This window comes from Chaetodon trifascialis, chromosome 8 (assembly GCF_039877785.1).
Source record: "Chaetodon trifascialis isolate fChaTrf1 chromosome 8, fChaTrf1.hap1, whole genome shotgun sequence".
NCBI lineage: Eukaryota > Metazoa > Chordata > Actinopteri > Chaetodontiformes > Chaetodontidae > Chaetodon > Chaetodon trifascialis.
In genome coordinates, this window is record NC_092063.1 from 25080124 (window position 1) to 25098183 (window position 18060).

The following is an 18060-nucleotide window of genomic DNA, read 5'->3' on the forward strand; positions in this document are numbered from 1 at the left end:
TTGTTGTTAAGGGTCTAGGGATGCTCAAACACTCACATAACCTGTCCCAAGCATCAGAAGTGGTGAAAACTGATATTTAATACAGGTCTTAGAATTGGGTGTGGCCAAAATGCACCTCCCTACAAAACTTCAGTAAAGTAGCCCCCACTGTAAATTTACCCTAGTTGTATGCCTTGTGGTTGGCACATGTAACATCCAAAGGGATTTGGTACTATCACCTAAACCCAAAATGATGTCAGCCATTTTGAATTTATTTTGAAATTTTTGTGCATTTTCACAATGGTCTGTCACTTTCAACATGATGCTGTGAAGTTGGAATGTTTTTCAAATGTTAGAACCAATTCACATTAAATGCAATCAGATTTTAGACAGACCACAAATGGCAGAAGACAAAAACATCAGATGTGTGTGGACTGACATAAATAACGTGTATAATTATTTTTTCCATCCAGTTTGCCATTGTTTGAGATTTGACTGGCGCTCTTTTAGTTGCATCATTTCGTTGCAACCTCTTCTTCAATACTTCAGTGACACTCGATTGGTCAGATAGTGCCACCAACTGTAATCAAATGTGGATGTCAACAGTGGATGATAATGTACATTCATTTGCATTTTCTTTTTCAGATTATCAGAAAATGTGTGCTACATTTGGATGGAGACTTGACTAATGCTCCTGCATACTCAGTGCTGATAAATGGGTCTAGTTTTGGTGAAGGCAATTGTCCAGGGTGTCACAACTCACGGGAGCAGGCAATCTTGTAACCTCAGCAACTAACAATTTGTCACACAGGAACACAGGTAGAGCTACATGGGACTAAGCATACACTAATAACATCGCCCCTAGCTGGTTGACTGCCTGTGTAGCTGTTGGAAATGCAGTGATTTTATGAACTATTTTAGTGCCTGCTCACACAGATATTGCAGCAAACAAATTAAATTATAGTGCTGACATCATCAGTCAGACCCACAAAAATCCACATTCTCTGAAGAACATTAATGCACAGGGCACTATCACTGTAGAAAAACAAGCTGGAAAAAAAACCTTAACTTTATTCTTTACAACATAAACATATTTCCTAACAACAACAACAAAAAAAAAAAATCATTTGCATTGATGGAGCACCAAAGCAATTGATTTCCCAGGGAACATATTTGTGAACTTGGTGGTTATGTTGTCATCTCTTTATGGATAATTTAACCAGACGTCTCTCATGAGATCACACAGTATTGTATTTCTTTGAGTGCACAGGCAAAGCAGAGATAAATGTTTACTCAATAGGTGGGCATGCAACACAGAAACAAGATGAAAAGATAACACAACTACACACACATGCAACTGACAATAATATAGGCAACCTTAAAGGTTATAAGTCAAAACACATCAACAGGTGAACCGTAGTCTGGTGTACTGTATTGATCTGTTCCACTCTTGCAATGGACAAGAGTCACTGAAGTGTGCAGAAAGTCAATTATGTGTGTGTCTGTCTGCATACAGAGACACCATTAAAGATGAATGGCGATAGGATTGAAAGGGGCAACAGGGATAGTATTGAACATGACCTTTTCATTATACTCAAGTCATCGAGCCATGAGCTAGCCCTTTCCTTGCTAGAATTTTGACTTTGATGGGAATCCCTCAAGCACCTGACAGTTTTCATTGTAATTACACAAGACGTCAGGAAAACTGTGCACCACAGGTGCAGCATTGTCAAATGTGTTGATATTGTGTTTCATATACATTATTCAACTTCCTATTGTGGCAGAAACATGCAGGACCTGTCTTGAATTTATCGGAGAGGACTCCGAGAGGACGGGACTAGTCTGTGTCCACTAAGGATGGAAACGATTAACCATCCATTTTCTATACCACGTATCCCTTTCGGGGTTGCGGGGGTGGTCAACGAGCGAGGGGCGGGGTACACCCTGGACCGGTCGCCAGTCGATCACAGGACACAAACACACAACCATTCACACTCACACTCACACCTAGGGGCAATTTTACAGTAACCAATCAACCTAATGAGCATGTTTTTGGTCTGTGGGAGGAAGCCGGAGTGCCCGGAGTGCACGGGAAGAACATGCAAACTGCACACAGGAAGGCCCTGCCCGACCCGGAATTGAACCAGCAACCTAGTTGCTGTGAGGGAATCGAACCGGCAACCTTGTTGCTGTGAGACACACGCACTACCTGCTGCGCCACCATGCAGCCCCATGATTAACCATTTATCAGTTAACTGCCATTAATGAATTGAATGATAAAAAAATATATCAACCAAGAACAAAGAGGATGAGGGATGTGCAGATGTTACAATGGAGTTACAGGTTCTTCCTTTCAATTTTGTTTATTAAATTCATTACTCAAATGTCCTTTATATACTTTGATTTGCAGTGATTATGAGCCAAAACAATATTTAACATAAACCTAAAATATAAATACATCAATGATTGAGGAAATTGCTTGAAATATTTATAATTAGTATCTGGTGTCATCAGTGTCATTGTTGAAAACAAGGCTGGGTTTAAACTTAGTCTATGGCTGAACCGTGTATCGTCAAATGTGCTTCTGAGGCCGTAATTAAGGACTGTCCACGCCTTGCTCGAAAGCTTTGTTTATGCTGGACACAAAATAAGAAGAGGCCAAAAGGATGTTATTTTAATAACACACCCCTTCCACTTCTTCACTATTTCTGTCTGCCCTCTGTCTCTGTATGTCAAAGAAAATTGATAGTTAAGGACATACAAGCAGAAGACATTAAAGAAATTGAATTGTCTAGCATCCTCTGACTTTGAGTGACCGACCTTATGTTATTGCTGCCTTTTGGCTCAGAGAACAATATTATTTCTAAAATTACACTCTCCTGCAGCTGAAATGTATCAAAGCTGAATAACACTGTCCTTTTATATTGCTGATGCTGTATCCTGTGGTCTATTGGGTGCCTGTAGCTAAAAGACTATGAGACAATAATGACAGTGCCTGCTTCTCAATAATGCCTTCACTGCAGGCATGATGCCAAAAACACACATCAACACACCAGTATGGTATTAACATAATCCATTTAATGTAACAGCTGCTCACATTTTTACAACCACTGTTGGACGGCAAGCAGTTGCTTAGTTATGTGATATAATACCCATTGAAATCTCTTGTTAATAAGTAATAACTAATTGTAACTAATCTGAGTACTGTTACAGTTTTGTTGCCTCCCAGGTAAATCACAAATTGAAACTCAAAAAAATGACAAGGTGTATCACACTGCAGTTTACAAGAAAAAAGTGGTTGCTTTACCCTTCCTTGTAAAAATAGAAAACTGTATATGTTTAGCTGTTTGCAATCACACATAATCACATAAAAACTCAAGCCAGACAAGGTTTTGATGTACAGCAGGCAGATAAGCAATATATTTTAAGCTCTTCCTGGGCAGCACAGTGGCACAGCAGGTAGTGCGCGTGCCTCACAGCAACAAGGTTGCCAGTTTGACTCCTGGGTCGGGCCTTTCTGTGTGAAGTTTGCATGTTCTTCCCGTGCATGCGTGGGTTTTCTCCGAGCACTCCGGCTTCCTCCCACAGACCAAAAACATGCTCATTAGGTTAATTGGTTACTGTAAAATTGCCCCTAGGTGTGAGTGTGGATGGTTGTGTGTTTGTGCCTGCGATCGACTGGCGACCGGTCCAGGGTGTACCCCGCCCCTCGCCCCTTGATGGCTGGGATAGGCTCCAGCCTATTTTTTGGAAGAGGGTAAAATACTTACCATGGACATATTTGTCATAACAGCTTCTGAGCCTCAAGCCTCTGGTTGATGCATTTGTAGAGATTTACTGACATTTGGTGACACTCTCGAAGCATTATAAGAACAGACTTCAAAGATGGTGCCCATTGACTTGAATAAAAATTGCTTGTCAAGCGCAAAAGCCAAAAGGTGCTTATTGGTTTTCTTGGGTATTGTGTAGCTACATAAAAGGTGTAGCATTGGCAGCACATTAGCGGAACAGCAGCTTCAGTCCTCCATTTACACAGGATGCATTCAGGCTTATTATTGAATGTAGGTCACTTAACATTTTGGCAGTACTCACTCAAAACACAAGTTCTGTAGTTTTGCATGTATTTCAGATGAAAAGCATGAGGATGCCTGCAGAGACTTTTTTGTACAGAGCTACTTTCATACGAATGAATGGGGAGTCGCACAGTATCCACTTCCCCATAATATGTCCATGATTTCTCATATTGTATAACCTTTGAATGTTGATATTAAATGTTTTTACCCTTCAGCAAACCCTCAACGCCATGTACGGTGACGGTGTACGGCAACCCCGAAAGGGATAGGTGGTATAGAAAATGGATGGATGGACAGCTAACTAGATTCAGTCAGACAGAAAATGGAAGCTAGTTAACTCCTACTATATGTTGTTCATGTTAACACCTCAATGCTGTTTGCCCCACTTGGTACAAAGGAGGGGTTAGTTCCTTTTTTATCATGGGTCCAGTTGTCGTATGACATACAACCAGACTGTCAAAACTCACAGTGGGGTATGTTAGTCTTGTAACCTCAGCACTCTACACATTTATGGTAATTCAAGTCTTAAATCCCCTCATGCTCCCTGGAAAGCACAGATGTATCACTATTACTGTAGAAAATGAAATAAAACTTACATTTATCTTTCATTAATACAAGGTCAAAACAAACACCAGCAATATAATCAAAATGAATTTTGACTGTGAAAAAAAAAAAGAAATATGAGTGTTTGACTCATAAATTACTGCCTTCAGCATGCAATATGTAATGAATCTGGCACAGGGAATTAGAAATTGACAAACTAACTCTGGTTCAATTTCTATTATGTCAGGAGGCACACAGACTTTGTGTTCTGTGTAGTTGACTGACTGAACATACATTTTCTGAGATGGTGTCATTTGATTTAATTAGGAAAACAATATAGAATTTGGAAAGGCCAATCATAGACAGAGAGAGAAAAGAGAGAGCAAAAGGGGGGGGGGGGTTAAATGAAGGCACTCTAATCAGGATGATGTATCTGTCCTGCTTCTCTTTGTCAGTCGCTCTAAACTGATGACCCTCTAAGTGATGGCTATAGCCAATATTTGTGTGTGCGTGTGTGTGTGTGTGTGTGTGTGTGTGTGCAATGGTTTCTGCATGTGTGAAAGCATGTGCAAATTAGTCTTTACTCACTTGGACCAGTCAGAGATGTAGCAAAACATGAGGCGGCGAGCGTGATAGGGCAACCAGCAGACCACAAAGGCTATGACCACCGCTCCTGAACACGAGGGAGAGAGAGAGCATCAGAAGCCAAGAAGAAACTAAAAGTACACTCAGATTGATAAAAAGTGGTACACACACACTCACAGAAAAACAGAAAAACCACAAATGAAAATTGATGCTTCCCTTTAAGCCTTGTTCCATCAGTCGTCTGCTTATGGTCATTCTGGAGACTTTCTCAGACTCTGATCTAGAAGCATTCATCTCTGCCTGAAGATCCGCAGTAGTCTCCCTTCTGTCTCTAGTACTTAAAATCTTGAGGTGTCTGACATCTGCTTCAGTTAACTTTCGTTTCCTGCCGCTTTCTTGGCGCATTTTGTAAGTACCAGTCTCGGCAATTGACTCCAAAGCATACTTGACCACACTGTGAGAACACTTTATGTCTGTCCCTATTTGTCTCAGAGACCGTCCAGCATCATGAAGTGCTTTAATGCGGACTCTTTCATTTTCAGTGAGCTCTCGACGTTTTACCATTTTGAACAGGAATGAGGAATTTCAAACTGAATTCACCTTTTTATACCCAAATTTGAGCTGACTCACTGGGCTTCTCTGAGAAGTCAGAAATTAATCAAGCATAACATTCAAACACTAAAACAAAAAAGTGTAATTGTAAATCAGTAAATTTGAAAATTCATGGATAACATTAAAAATATCATTTCGGTTAAAGAGCTTCTACATATTGGCGTATTAACCATTACAGAAACATAAAAAATAATTTTGGTAATTACCAATGCTGTTAATTTAGGGCAGCTGTGGCATAAGCCTTACTTTGGGTGGTGGTCTAATACATTTGTTAAGCACTGTATTTATACTGCATGGATATATATATATATATATATATGTTTTTCCTCTTTTCCCTTTCCCCAGTGTGTGTTCAGTAGTGTTTGAACTCTCTTTCATTTCCACTCGTGAGTGTGCTAATGTTCCTCTTATGTACCACCACTCAAGGTCTGTTTCAGTTGCCTGCTTGCCGCATCGCGTGTGCCTTGCCTCAGACCCCTCGCAATGGACCTCCCTTAGTTTTTCTCCACTTTGTTAGAGTGAGCTTTTTGTTCTTAGTTATTTCTCCACTCCTTTTGAGTGCACCTTTTGTTCTACAATTTATGGTTAATAAATTGTGTTCGTTTTATAACCTTGTCTCTGGTCTGCATCTTTGGGTCCAATCTTAAACACAGGGTGAAAACCTTAACAACAATTGGATGAGATCCAGGTGTAAATAAAGTCTGTCTTACATGTTTTACATTAAAATCTATCAACAAAAATCTGAAAAGCTCTCTTTGCATGAACTTTTGAGGTGTCCCTTGCTTTAGTTCATCAGTTCTACTACTACTGTCCAGTCACACAGCTGTGACGGGTCAGGATATGGGATCATGAGGTACAAACAGCAGAAGCAGAACATTAGTCAAGCTTTTTCTGCACTGCACAACAAAACTGATAAGAGCTGTTGATGAGATTTGGATAGCAGAAGGTTAAACCCTCCATTGTGTGGCCATGGTATAAGATTTGATGCAGGTTGGGTTATTGGTTTTACACACAGCTTTTACTGGATTTTTTGTTAGCATGTCTTCTAGGCATGTAGCAATTAAGACAAAAATGTAGAAACAAAATACATGAGAAAAAGATTGAAATTAATCAAATTAACATATGTATATATAAATAAGAACCCACACAAGAGGGTTACTTAATTAGGTATAATACTGCGGACTTTGCATAAATGAATAGATCCCACCACAGAGTGAGCTCAGCTGATTCTTACACTGTGACACTGTAAAAAAACAAAAACAAACAAAAAAAACCAATACCAAATCAAAAACAGAAATTAACCTGTGTTTCAACAGATGTACAAAAAGCATTGAGGAAAATATTTTGTTTGTTTATTTGTGTTATTTGTGTTTATTTTATTTGTGATGTTTTATTTTTTTCCTTCTCTCTCATCTACTTCTGCTTTTCTATCAGTACTGTTATAACTGAATGACAAGCTGGTGCACTGCATCTGACTGTAGGTCAAAGTGTCCTGTAGGAATTCGTAGTCTTTTAAACACCTTCTCTCTTTTGTCATTACACCCATGTCAATACAATTTCCACACAACTGTCAATTGTCACTACATTCAACATACTTTCCTTGGCAAAACTGGATTCACATTGGCTCTGGCAGAATGTGCTAAAACAACTCAACTCAGGTTAAAATAACTAATTTAGCACTAATGTGAAAACTCCACTATAGTGTCGAGTTTTTCAACACATTTTATCATCTTGAAACCAGTATGAATTTACTGATTGTCCATTCTCCTTAAGAGCCATGATAATCTCAGGATCACTGTCTTCAGACATGAACAGTAACAAAGTGCTCTTTAGCAAAACACCCAAATTGTAATTTCTTCAAGACGAAAAAGTAAGCATGTATTCTTTGACTGTGCCTAAATATATGGATCAAATCCCTCATATATTTTCTGTTTTTGTTCTATTTTCTGGTTTGGACTGTATCTTTGGCAGTATCTGTAGCTGAACTGCAGTCTTTGCTATACAAGACGACACATTCACTGTTTCAGGTTGTGGCTCAGCAGCCAGCCAAACTTGGACGATTCATCTCAATTCCTGTGGGCTCAAATGAAATGAAGACAGCAACTTTAAATAAATCAACTGCTGCTTGGCCACACTCTTGAAAACACGTGACCAGAAACCAAAGGCAACCTATTATGTCATTAAAACCAAAGGATCCATCAGTTTGAGAGAAGGATTATAACTGAAGTGTGGTTTGGATGGAACCAGCAACAGAGAACAGAAAGTGGAGAAGGTTTAGGAAGTTAGAAGAAAGTCTGTTTGGGTAACTGGTAATTCTTACAGTCTTTTGTGAAAATGAGCTTGACAAGGTCCCAATAATGGTGAAGACCAAGACCACAGACACAAAACAGTGCCCTTCAGTGTTCTTATTTTGGTTATTTCTTTGTTTTGTTTTTTGTTTTCATTTTTGTTTGAGCATTATTACTATCATTCAACCTGATCAAATACTGTGTTTGCTGACCAGATGACTGATTTAACTCTGATGAGGAAAAATTTGTTTTGACTTTAGAAATACAAATTGAGGAGTTTAATATGTGAACCATGACTACAAAACAAACAAAAAACAAGATTCACAGCCAACAGCCATGCTGGAAGCTCTGTGGAGATGCACAGCTCAATACACTAAATGCTAAATGCTTCCATCAGCATGCTAACATGGTGATCAACAAAATCCATCATGAGGGGGACATGCAAATGTTACCGGATTCGTTGTCAAGAAATTTCACTCAAAACGAGAAATGTCAGAGTCATGGTGGCGCTAGAGGAAAAGTCAGGGGATCACTGTCATCAGAGTACATAGACTGGGAACCATGAATGTCTGGAACACCAAAGTCATTAAGTTTCACCCTCTGGATCTGTACCAAACCAAACCAGCTGTAAAGTATTTGGCTTGTCATGTACTGTGTCATATTGCATGAACACATTACCTCAGTCACAATGTGCTTGAATAATCAGAGGCAGTTCACAGCGGTAATGGCTACTGCTGTCATTTGCGGCAACTGGTTTCCTCACAGCTTCTGAAAAGAACCCTGCTGTTATCTGCAGAATTCCATTGTTTTATTTTTTTTCTTTGAGGAAGTACACTGCAGAAAACAACAGGTAAAATGTCACCACGGGGCTTTTCTGAAAAACTACTGTAAGAACAAAACTTGTCCCCTTGGATTGGCTATTTTGGGGCCTTGCCTAATTTTAGACATTGCAGGAAACTCATCCGGTGCAACATTGAAAGGGGCACTTATCACTGCATGATAAGGCAGCAGCACAACAGAGATCTAACAGATATTCAAGACACAATTTATATGTCTGTCAAACGAGATTACATCAGGGTGTAACATACATTTCTCTACAGACAGTGCAGTATAACTACGTATTCTTCAGGTGATATTTTGGGGTGCAGTCAAGACACACTCACAGCTCACAATGTTGCTGATGCTTAGCACTGATTGTTTACTACTCCGTAGTGGATACGAATGTACTCTGTTTACTGAAATGTCAATGCATCTTAAAAGGGCAATTGTTTACATCTGTTTCCTTGAACTGTCAAAAAACTACAAAGCATATCCCTGTCAAAGTACAGGGATGCTTTGCAGTGTGTGTGTGTATGTGTGTGTGTGTGTGTGTATGTGTGTGTGCAAGTGCGTGAGTGTTTGCAATACATCCATGTTGTCCATCTATAAGTCAGCAGCAGGCAGGATCTCATTTCTCATTTATCAGAAGTCTATTCCAGCAAACAGCTCCGTCCTCAGCTTTCTGCCCATCGCTCCCAATCGGTCAGTCAGCCATCAATCAGTAACAGCAATTCTGAAACCATGGCAACCTAACCTCTGCTGTCACAGCTGTGTGACATACTGTATGAGGCTTTGTGCATTTTACCCAGCGACAATGAGTGATGACTGAAACCTGCAATCACTATAACTTCAACTCTAAAATGGTTACCTTTGTTCCAAACCTAAAGAAAAGATTAAGAATTATATGCCAGTGAGTCAGAGAAAAATTGTGTACCATATGGTTCCTTGTCCTACGTTGGGATTAGACCTACACAAGCACCCAACTTTTAATCCTTGAAAGTGGCTGTTGAGCCAAAAGAAAGCAATATTTCACCCATTCTCTGAGGACATAATATGATTGCACATGCTGTTCCACTGATCGGCAGGTGGTGGCAGTAATGTGCAAAAAAAAGTATAGCAATGTGTCATCCATGGCAAAGAAGACTGCCAGTTAAGAAGCATTTACTGTATGTCAATAATGCACAATATTTAATTATTTCAAATGACTGATTGACTGAAAAGATCTTGACACTGCCCAAGATTAAGGCTGATAAATACACCTTAGCACTAATACTCTGGGTACTGACCGATACAGAAAAAAGAATCAATCATAAAGCCTGTTAATTACATGACAAATATGTTGCTCCATTGTTTGGTTTAACAGTCTACAACCACTAATTTCATCTGGTGTGCTCTAAATTATAAAATGCTATAGCCATTAAGACAAGAGACAAGAGGAGTCTCGCCCCTCCCTGATTTGTGTGTGCAAGTCCTGTATGAGTAATGTATGGAGTCTTTGTATTCCAAAAAATGGCTTCCTCGCTTTCTCAAAGGTTTACCTCATTCTGGACAAAGGTCATTGAATGTTTATGTATGAGAATCAATCAGAGCTCCGAGAAAATACCCCACAATGAACTCACTTCAGAATGAAGTCACAGACGCGATGGTAGTGCTGGATGGATTTTCACTCATACAGGCGGACCGACAGAGAGAAGCGGTAAGAGGAAAGGAGGAGGGCTGGCAGTGTTTGTGAACGATAGATGGTGTAACTCCAGGCACATCACTATCAAAGAGCAGCACTGCTGCCCGGACATTGAACCGTTGGCTATTAGTCTGAGGCCATATTATCTGTTCTCACACAGCATAGTGGTGGCTGTGTATATTCCTCCCTCCGCTAACGCCGATGCAGCCTGTGATGTCATCAACACCATGATCAGCAGGCTGCAGACTCAGAAACCACAGGCCCTCTTACTGATCTCTGGGGATTTTAATCATGCCTCTCTGTCCTCCACTCTGCCCAATTTCATCCAGTATGTCACATGTGCCACCAGAGACAATAAAACACTGGACTTATTCTATGCCAACACCAAGGAGGCATACGAATCATCACCCTTCCCTCCTCTGGGAAGAGCTGATCACAACCTGGTTCATCTCCTGCCTGTCTACAAGCCCCTTGTCAACAGGCAACCAGCTGTGTCCCGCAGAGTGAAGGGGTGGCCTGACGAGGCTGAAGAGGCTCTGAAGGACTGCTTTGAGACAACCGTGTGGGATATATTCAGTGACTCTCATCGACAGTTTGACAGACAGCATCACAGACTACATAAACTTTTGTGTGGAGAACACTGTACCCACTGTACTGTACGGTGTCACTCAAACAACAAACCCTGGATTAATCCTGACATTAAGGCTCTTTTAAAGGAGAAAAAGAGGGCCTTCAAGTCAGGAAACAAAGAGGAGCTGAAAACTGTTCAGAGGGAGCTAAGAAGGAAAATCAGGTAGGGGAAGGACAGATACAGGAGGAGAATGGAGGAACAGCTGCAGGAGAACAACACCAGGGGAGTCTGGAGAGGCCTGAAAACCATTTCAGGCCACAAGAAGCCAAACTCTCAGGCAGCCGGGGATTCAAAGTAGGCAGATGAGCTGAACACCTACTTCTGCAGGTTTGAGGATGCGTCTGCCCCTCCCCCAGCGACATCAACTCTGCAGCAGCCCACCTTTGATCTGCCAGCAATCTACCCAAGTACCCCACTGCGTGGTACCTGTGCCAAAGACCCCACATCCCAAGGACCCTAGCTGCTACAGGCCGGTGGCACTAACATCGCACCTCATGAAGGCCTTGGAGCGGCTGGTCCTTGCCCACCTGCGCCCCCTGGCGAGCTTGTCCATGGACCCGCTGCAGTTCGCGTACCAGCCTGGCATCGGAGTGGACGATGCCCTAATCTTCCTCCTCCATCGAGCCCTGTCTCACCTGGAGTCTCCTGGGAGCTCTGTTCGGATCCTTTTCCTGGACCTCAGCAGTGCTTTCAACACCATCAGGCCAGCCATCCTGAGAAACAAGCTGGAGCTTTCAGGAGTAGACCAAAACCTCACATGCTGGATAGTGGACTCCCTCTCTAACCGCCCACAGTATGTGAGGACACGTGACTGTGTTTCAGGGACTGTCCTCTGCAGTGTGGGGGCCCCCCAGGGAACGTTGCTGGCACCGTTCTTCTTCACCCTCTATACGGCTGACTTTTCCCACCTGTCACCCACCTGCAGAAGTTCTCTGATGACTCTGCCATTGTCGGCCTCATCACAGATGGGGACGATAGGTCATACAGAGGACTCATCCAGGACTTTGTGGACTGGTGTCAGCAGAACCACCTCCTGATTAATGCGGATAAAACCAAGGAGCTGGTTATGGACCTCTGCTGCCGCTGCCCGCACTCTCCCCCATCACCAGTGAACATCCAGGGAAGGGACATTGACATGGTGACATCTTATAAGTACCTGGGTGTTCATCTGAACAACAAACTGGACTGGACTCATAACACCACTGCACTTTACAAAAAAGGACAGAGCAGACTCTATCTGCTCAGGAGGCTGAGGTCTTTTGGGGTGCGGGGGGCACTCCTGAAGACCTTCTATGACTCTGTTGTGGCCTCTGCCTTGTTCTATGGAGTAGTCTGCTGGGGGAGCAGCATCACAGCAGCTGACAGGAAGAGGATGGACAAACTCATCAGAAAGGCCAGTTCTGTCCTGGGATGCCCTCTGGAACAGGTGGAGGAGAGGAGGATGACAGCCAAGCTGTCCTCCATGACAGACAATGACTCCCACCCCCTCCAACACACACTCACTGCACTGAGGAGCTCCATCAGTGACAGGATGCTTCATCCAAAGTGTGTGAAGGAGCAGTATCGCAGGTCATTCCTTCCTGCAGCCATCAGACTACACAACAACAACTGCTGAAAGTATTTTTTGATAATTTATCTGTAAATTACCTGTGCAATAATCTGGGCAACAACTGGTGCAATAATCTGTGCATTTATCTGTAAATTATCTGTACAATAATCTGGGCAATAACTGGTGCAATAATCTCTGCAATTCACCTGTACATAACAGTCCGCAAATACAATTCATAATTTAATAATGCTTATTTTTATAAAATGCTTATTTTTATTACACTCTTTTGTATATACACTTGCTGTTTTTTACCTAATTCTATCTTTTACTGGTGCTGCTGTAAATTGGAATTTCCCCTTGCGGGACAAATAAAGGTATATTGAATTGAATTGAATTCCCTGCAACACAAAGCTGGTGTTTAAACAACCGCACTGCTTTGTGGTGAAAAGAAAAGTCATTCCAAGTGTGTGGGATAGCTCTTTTCTTGAAATTTGTGGCTATTTCTGGAAACCACAACTCACTATGGGCAGCTTTCTTTAATTTTCATCAGTCATAGGATTAAATGTCTATGGGTTCATTGCCCTGGTCATGAAATCGTTTGAGAAACTGGTGTTGACTCACCTAAAAGACATCACAGGCCCGCTGATGTAACCCCTGCAGTTTTCCTACCAGGCAGGTTGATGGAAGGCATAGTTGGCATGGAGTGAACTACATCCTGCAACACCTCAACCACCCAGGCACATATGCAAGGATCCTGCTTGTGGACTTGAGCTCTGCCTTCAACATGGTCATCCCAGAAATCCTCTACCCAAAATTCACCCAGCTCACAGCACCAGCCTCCACCTGTCAGTGGATAACAAACTTCCTAACAGACAGGAAGCAGCAGGTGAGGCTGGGGAAAATCACATCCAGCACCTGGACTATCAGCAATGGAGCCCCCCAGGGAAGTGTGCTCTCCCCCCTGCTCTTCTACTTCTACACCAATGACTGTACCTCTGGAAACTCCTTCTGTTAAATTCCTGAAGTTTGCAGATGATATAACTGTCATCGGCCTCATCCGAGACGGTGACCAGTCTGCATACAGATGGGAGGTTGAACAGCTGGTTCTCTGGAACAGTCAGAAGAACCTGGAGCTAAACACATTCAAATTGAGGAGATGACAGTGGACTTCAAGAGAAGCCCCTCAACACTAGCCCAATCACCATCCTCAACAACACAATTTACACTCTGGAAACCTTCAGGTTTCTGGAATCCACTATAGAACCTCAGGTGCACTTCAAACATAGCCTCAATCATCAAGAAGGCACAACAGAGGATGGACTTCCTGCGTCAGCTCAGTAAGTTCAACCTGCCTCAACAGCTGCTGATCCAGTTCTAAACAGGAATCATCAGGTCCAGGAAACAGGTAGGAAGCATCACTGCAGACCATCCTGGACACAAATTCTCAACTTTGGAAGCTGCTATAGATCACTGAACACCAAAAAAACACAGACACAAAAACAATTTCTTCCCACAAGCCATCACCCTGGTGAACAGTTAGCTGGTTAGACAGTGTCACTAACCCTTTGATAACCAAACATCAACGTACTAGCCATTATTATATATAATTATTCTTTGTATATGTTGTCTTGTCTTTTTGGTCCTTGTTGAGCTGTATGTGTTTTCTCTTATGCAAGAACATTTAGTGCTGTGTTTAAACCAGTCAAATTCCTTGCATGTGCACACATACTGATAAACTGGATTTTGAACTGGCATCGATTCAAATCTGCATTATGACACACACACACAAACACACATACACACACACACTCACACACAAGTAAAGACCAGATCTAATTCAGTTAAAGATGACAAGGACAGGGAGAACAGTGGAATTACACTCTGCCCAGTCAATGCCTCAGTCAGCTTTCATTATGGATGAGTACAGAGGCACATTACAGTGAAGGTTAGTCGGTTTCTATTTTACATTTGTATGATCAAAATGACAATCACAGAGAGTAGTGTAAGAAAACATTTTAGAAATCCTTTTTATCTAATTAAAATTGCCTGACATTGGCAATGACTGCTGTAACTGGGAGTATTACAGACAAAACCGAACCCATCTGGCCACTACCTTCATCTCGATCCAATTGAGCTTCAAATTCAATCTGTGACATGATGACATAGGTCAGACCAATAAAATGGGAATCATTATGGAAAGACATCATGATTTATTGCGTATCTCTAATAAATTGCCTGATATGTCAAGGTGTGAGAGTGAATAAGAGTGAAAGTCAAAGAAAAAGACTTTTACAGTTGAAAAAACACATGGAAGCAGGCATATTTGTGTAAACAAAATTTAAAGGAAGCACAAAAATAAAGCTATTCCACAAAAAAGGACAAAGGCATTAAGCACCCATCATCAGCAGCAGGTGGAGGTGTCAGGAAAACACAGGCCAGGCGTGCCAGCTTATTATGTGTATGCAATCATAATGCTATTGACGTCACAGATAATAAACTCAAACACAGAACTAATATTATCTTATGTGTTGCAAATCCATACTAATTATCAAGTCCCAAGACCCAAACCAGGACTTACGGGTTCAGATCCATGTTTTATATGGTCAGTCAGGTCCAGGTCCTGTCCCTTTCTATTACTGTGGGACCGGAGTGGATACAAGATGACCCGGCAGTGGCGTAACCAGGATTTTTCAACAGGGTGGACTTTTGCGAAGTAGTGTGGGCCACTACTTTTTACATTTTTTTTAATTAAATTTTTTTTTTTTTACCGATATAGGCAGTAGGCTTGCAGCAATTGTCCCAAAATTAAATAACACATGATTTCATCACAGATCAGACGATTAATGGCAAACAATAATGGGCTACACAGATAAATAGATTATACTTTATTCATCCCCGGGGGGAATTTAAGGCACGACAAACATGCATTCATGTGATTTTAACATCGAACATAAAGACTTGTCAAAAGTCAAAGACCATGGAGAAGAGAACCATATAGAGTAGCCTGGGCTAAATATGATCAAAATCACGAACACCAGACTAACGTTGTAGGCGATCATGAGCACTTTGTAAACATGTAACAACAGCAAAAAACAAACAAACAAACAAACAAAAAAATGGTCAGACAGCCTGAACCAAAAAAGGCTACTGAGTTCAACAAACATTTCAGGGATGTTCAATTCGGTGCGTCTGTGGCTGACTGTGAGTGGAGTGCGTGAGAGCGTGCGTGTGTGTGTGTGTGTGTGTGTGTGTGTGTGTGTGTGAGAGAGAGAGAGAGTGAGAGAGAGAGAGAGAGAGAGAGAGAGAGAGAGAGAGAGAGAAGTTCCCATGGAGGATCGCAGGTTCATGTGAATTCTCCCGGTGGTGAGAAAGATGCGCTCTGCCGTGCATGAGGTTGTGGCGAGCGTTATCATGACTCTCAACAGCTTGTTGACACCCGGGAAAATGTCCAGCAGACAGCTGTCGATCACCTCTACCAGGGACGCAAAGACACAACTTTCCTGTCAATTTAATGCCGGGCACTTCTGATAGGGTGGGCCAGCTGTAAATCATAGTGACACTGGCGCACATTGGCCCTCATGTGACTATGCCATTGTGACCCAGCTGTCCAGCTGTGATGTCAGAACAGATCATGATGGAAGTGCTGTGTGTGTGTGTGTGTGTGTGTGTGTGTGTGTGTGTGTGTGTGTGTGTGAGTATGTGTCCACTAAATTAGTCACATTTGTCATTGTCACCTTGACGACTGGATTAGCCATGCTGTTTCAATCAGTAGGAGAGGAATAACAGAAAACCTGGATGTAACTTCCTTGGAAGGAAGAGCTATTATATCATGTCCAGGCACAGGGGAGAAGGCTATTATTGTTACATTAGGTAAGACATGAAGTTTTGTTTTGACAGCTTATAAATTAACATTAACTTGTTAATAGCAATCAGCTGCGAAGTCTGTGCCAATCGGGTCTATGTATTTCAGCTGGGCTCAGGTCCAACTTTTCTCGGCTCTGCATCATTCGGGTCCCAGCTTTCAAATAATAGATGGGGTCCGTTTGGGTTCAGTTCCGGCATTTCTTATTTCTGCTTGAGTTCAGGTCCGAGCTTTCAAATAACAGTCCGGTTCAATTCTGGGTAGCACATTTTTGGAGTCAGGCATGAATATTTGGACCTATGAAGACCTCTAAAACACATCAATCATCAGCAGATACAAACCTCCTCTGAACAGTGGTCTTAAACTTTCTAAAGAACTAATTGTTTTATGATGTTAAGACCTTTGGATGTTGGCGTATATGTGAAATTGGTATACTAACGTTGTTCTACCTTACAAGCAGTGTAGGCCTGTGATTATCCACAGCCTAACTGACGCATCTGAGTATCCAGCTGGCACATGTGGTTGCTATTAATTGCTGTTTCCTGACACCTCTGCCTACTCCTGATTATGGTTTTAAGTCAAACAATAAGCTTAACAATGCAAATATGCCTCTGACCTTTTTTTGTTTTGTTTTGTTTTTTTACCTTATATCTTTTCAATATCCATGGATTTCCTGGTACCACGCTGGCATAGTCAAGGTCCTAATTATGGTTTCACCTTTCGTAATTAGGAAAATCTAATAATTCCTCTGGAGTACTAGCTTGTTGTTGAGTGAGTGAATTGCGGATAAGTGACAGTTTCATGGGGCAACTCACTCACATGCAACTGATGTATAAAGATCTTGATATCTTAAAAAAATGTGTGCATGTGAATGTGTTTAAATAAAGGCTGACTGAGTGTGTTGCCTTCTTTTCCTGCTGCATGATGGTGTGGACTATGGGCACAAAGGGTAGAGGACAAGCTAAGAGGCTGTTTGATGGTAGGTTTCAAGGCTTAAGGTCTAGTCAGAACAGAATTTAAGCAAAATCATGTGATACAGTAAAATCATGTAATGTTAATGGAACTATACCATTTTGAGTTTTTCCATTATTGCACCGTGCACCTTTTGGGCCACAGTGTACCACAGTACTTAGTATGTGATATACAAAACAACACTATGAACTCTTAGATACACTACAGAACCACTTAACCGACCTGCAGTCCTATTTGATAGGCAGCTAGGAGCTAGCTTGCTAACCAACAGTTAACAAACTAGCTAGCACAAACAACTATTGTAACTGACTAAAGCTCACATGTACTGGCTGGCTGTTGTATTAGTAGTTAGTTGTTAGCTACAGTTGTTCACCAATAAGCACTGTGAATAGTAAAACCAGTATGTCACCACGCTTCCTTTCTTTCTGCTGTGAGCTGGCCTTCACAGTTGGCAACAGTCAGACAA

At 41.7% G+C, this 18060-nt stretch overlaps 1 protein-coding gene and 1 pseudogene across 1 annotated transcript in view; one reads left to right on the top strand and one right to left on the bottom strand.

Annotated features, from left to right (window-relative positions):
- LOC139335587 (tubulin alpha-1C chain-like) overlaps positions 1-18060 on the top strand; it is a 328997-nt pseudogene that overhangs the window by 142860 nt on the left and 168077 nt on the right.
- Positions 1-18060, bottom strand: part of ntsr1 (neurotensin receptor 1 (high affinity)) — a 59721-nt gene that overhangs the window by 5697 nt on the left and 35964 nt on the right. The window contains exon 3 of the mRNA XM_070969124.1: positions 5184-5268. Coding sequence (XP_070825225.1) covers positions 5184-5268 — 85 coding nt within the window. The remainder of the gene's footprint in view (positions 1-5183; positions 5269-18060) is intronic.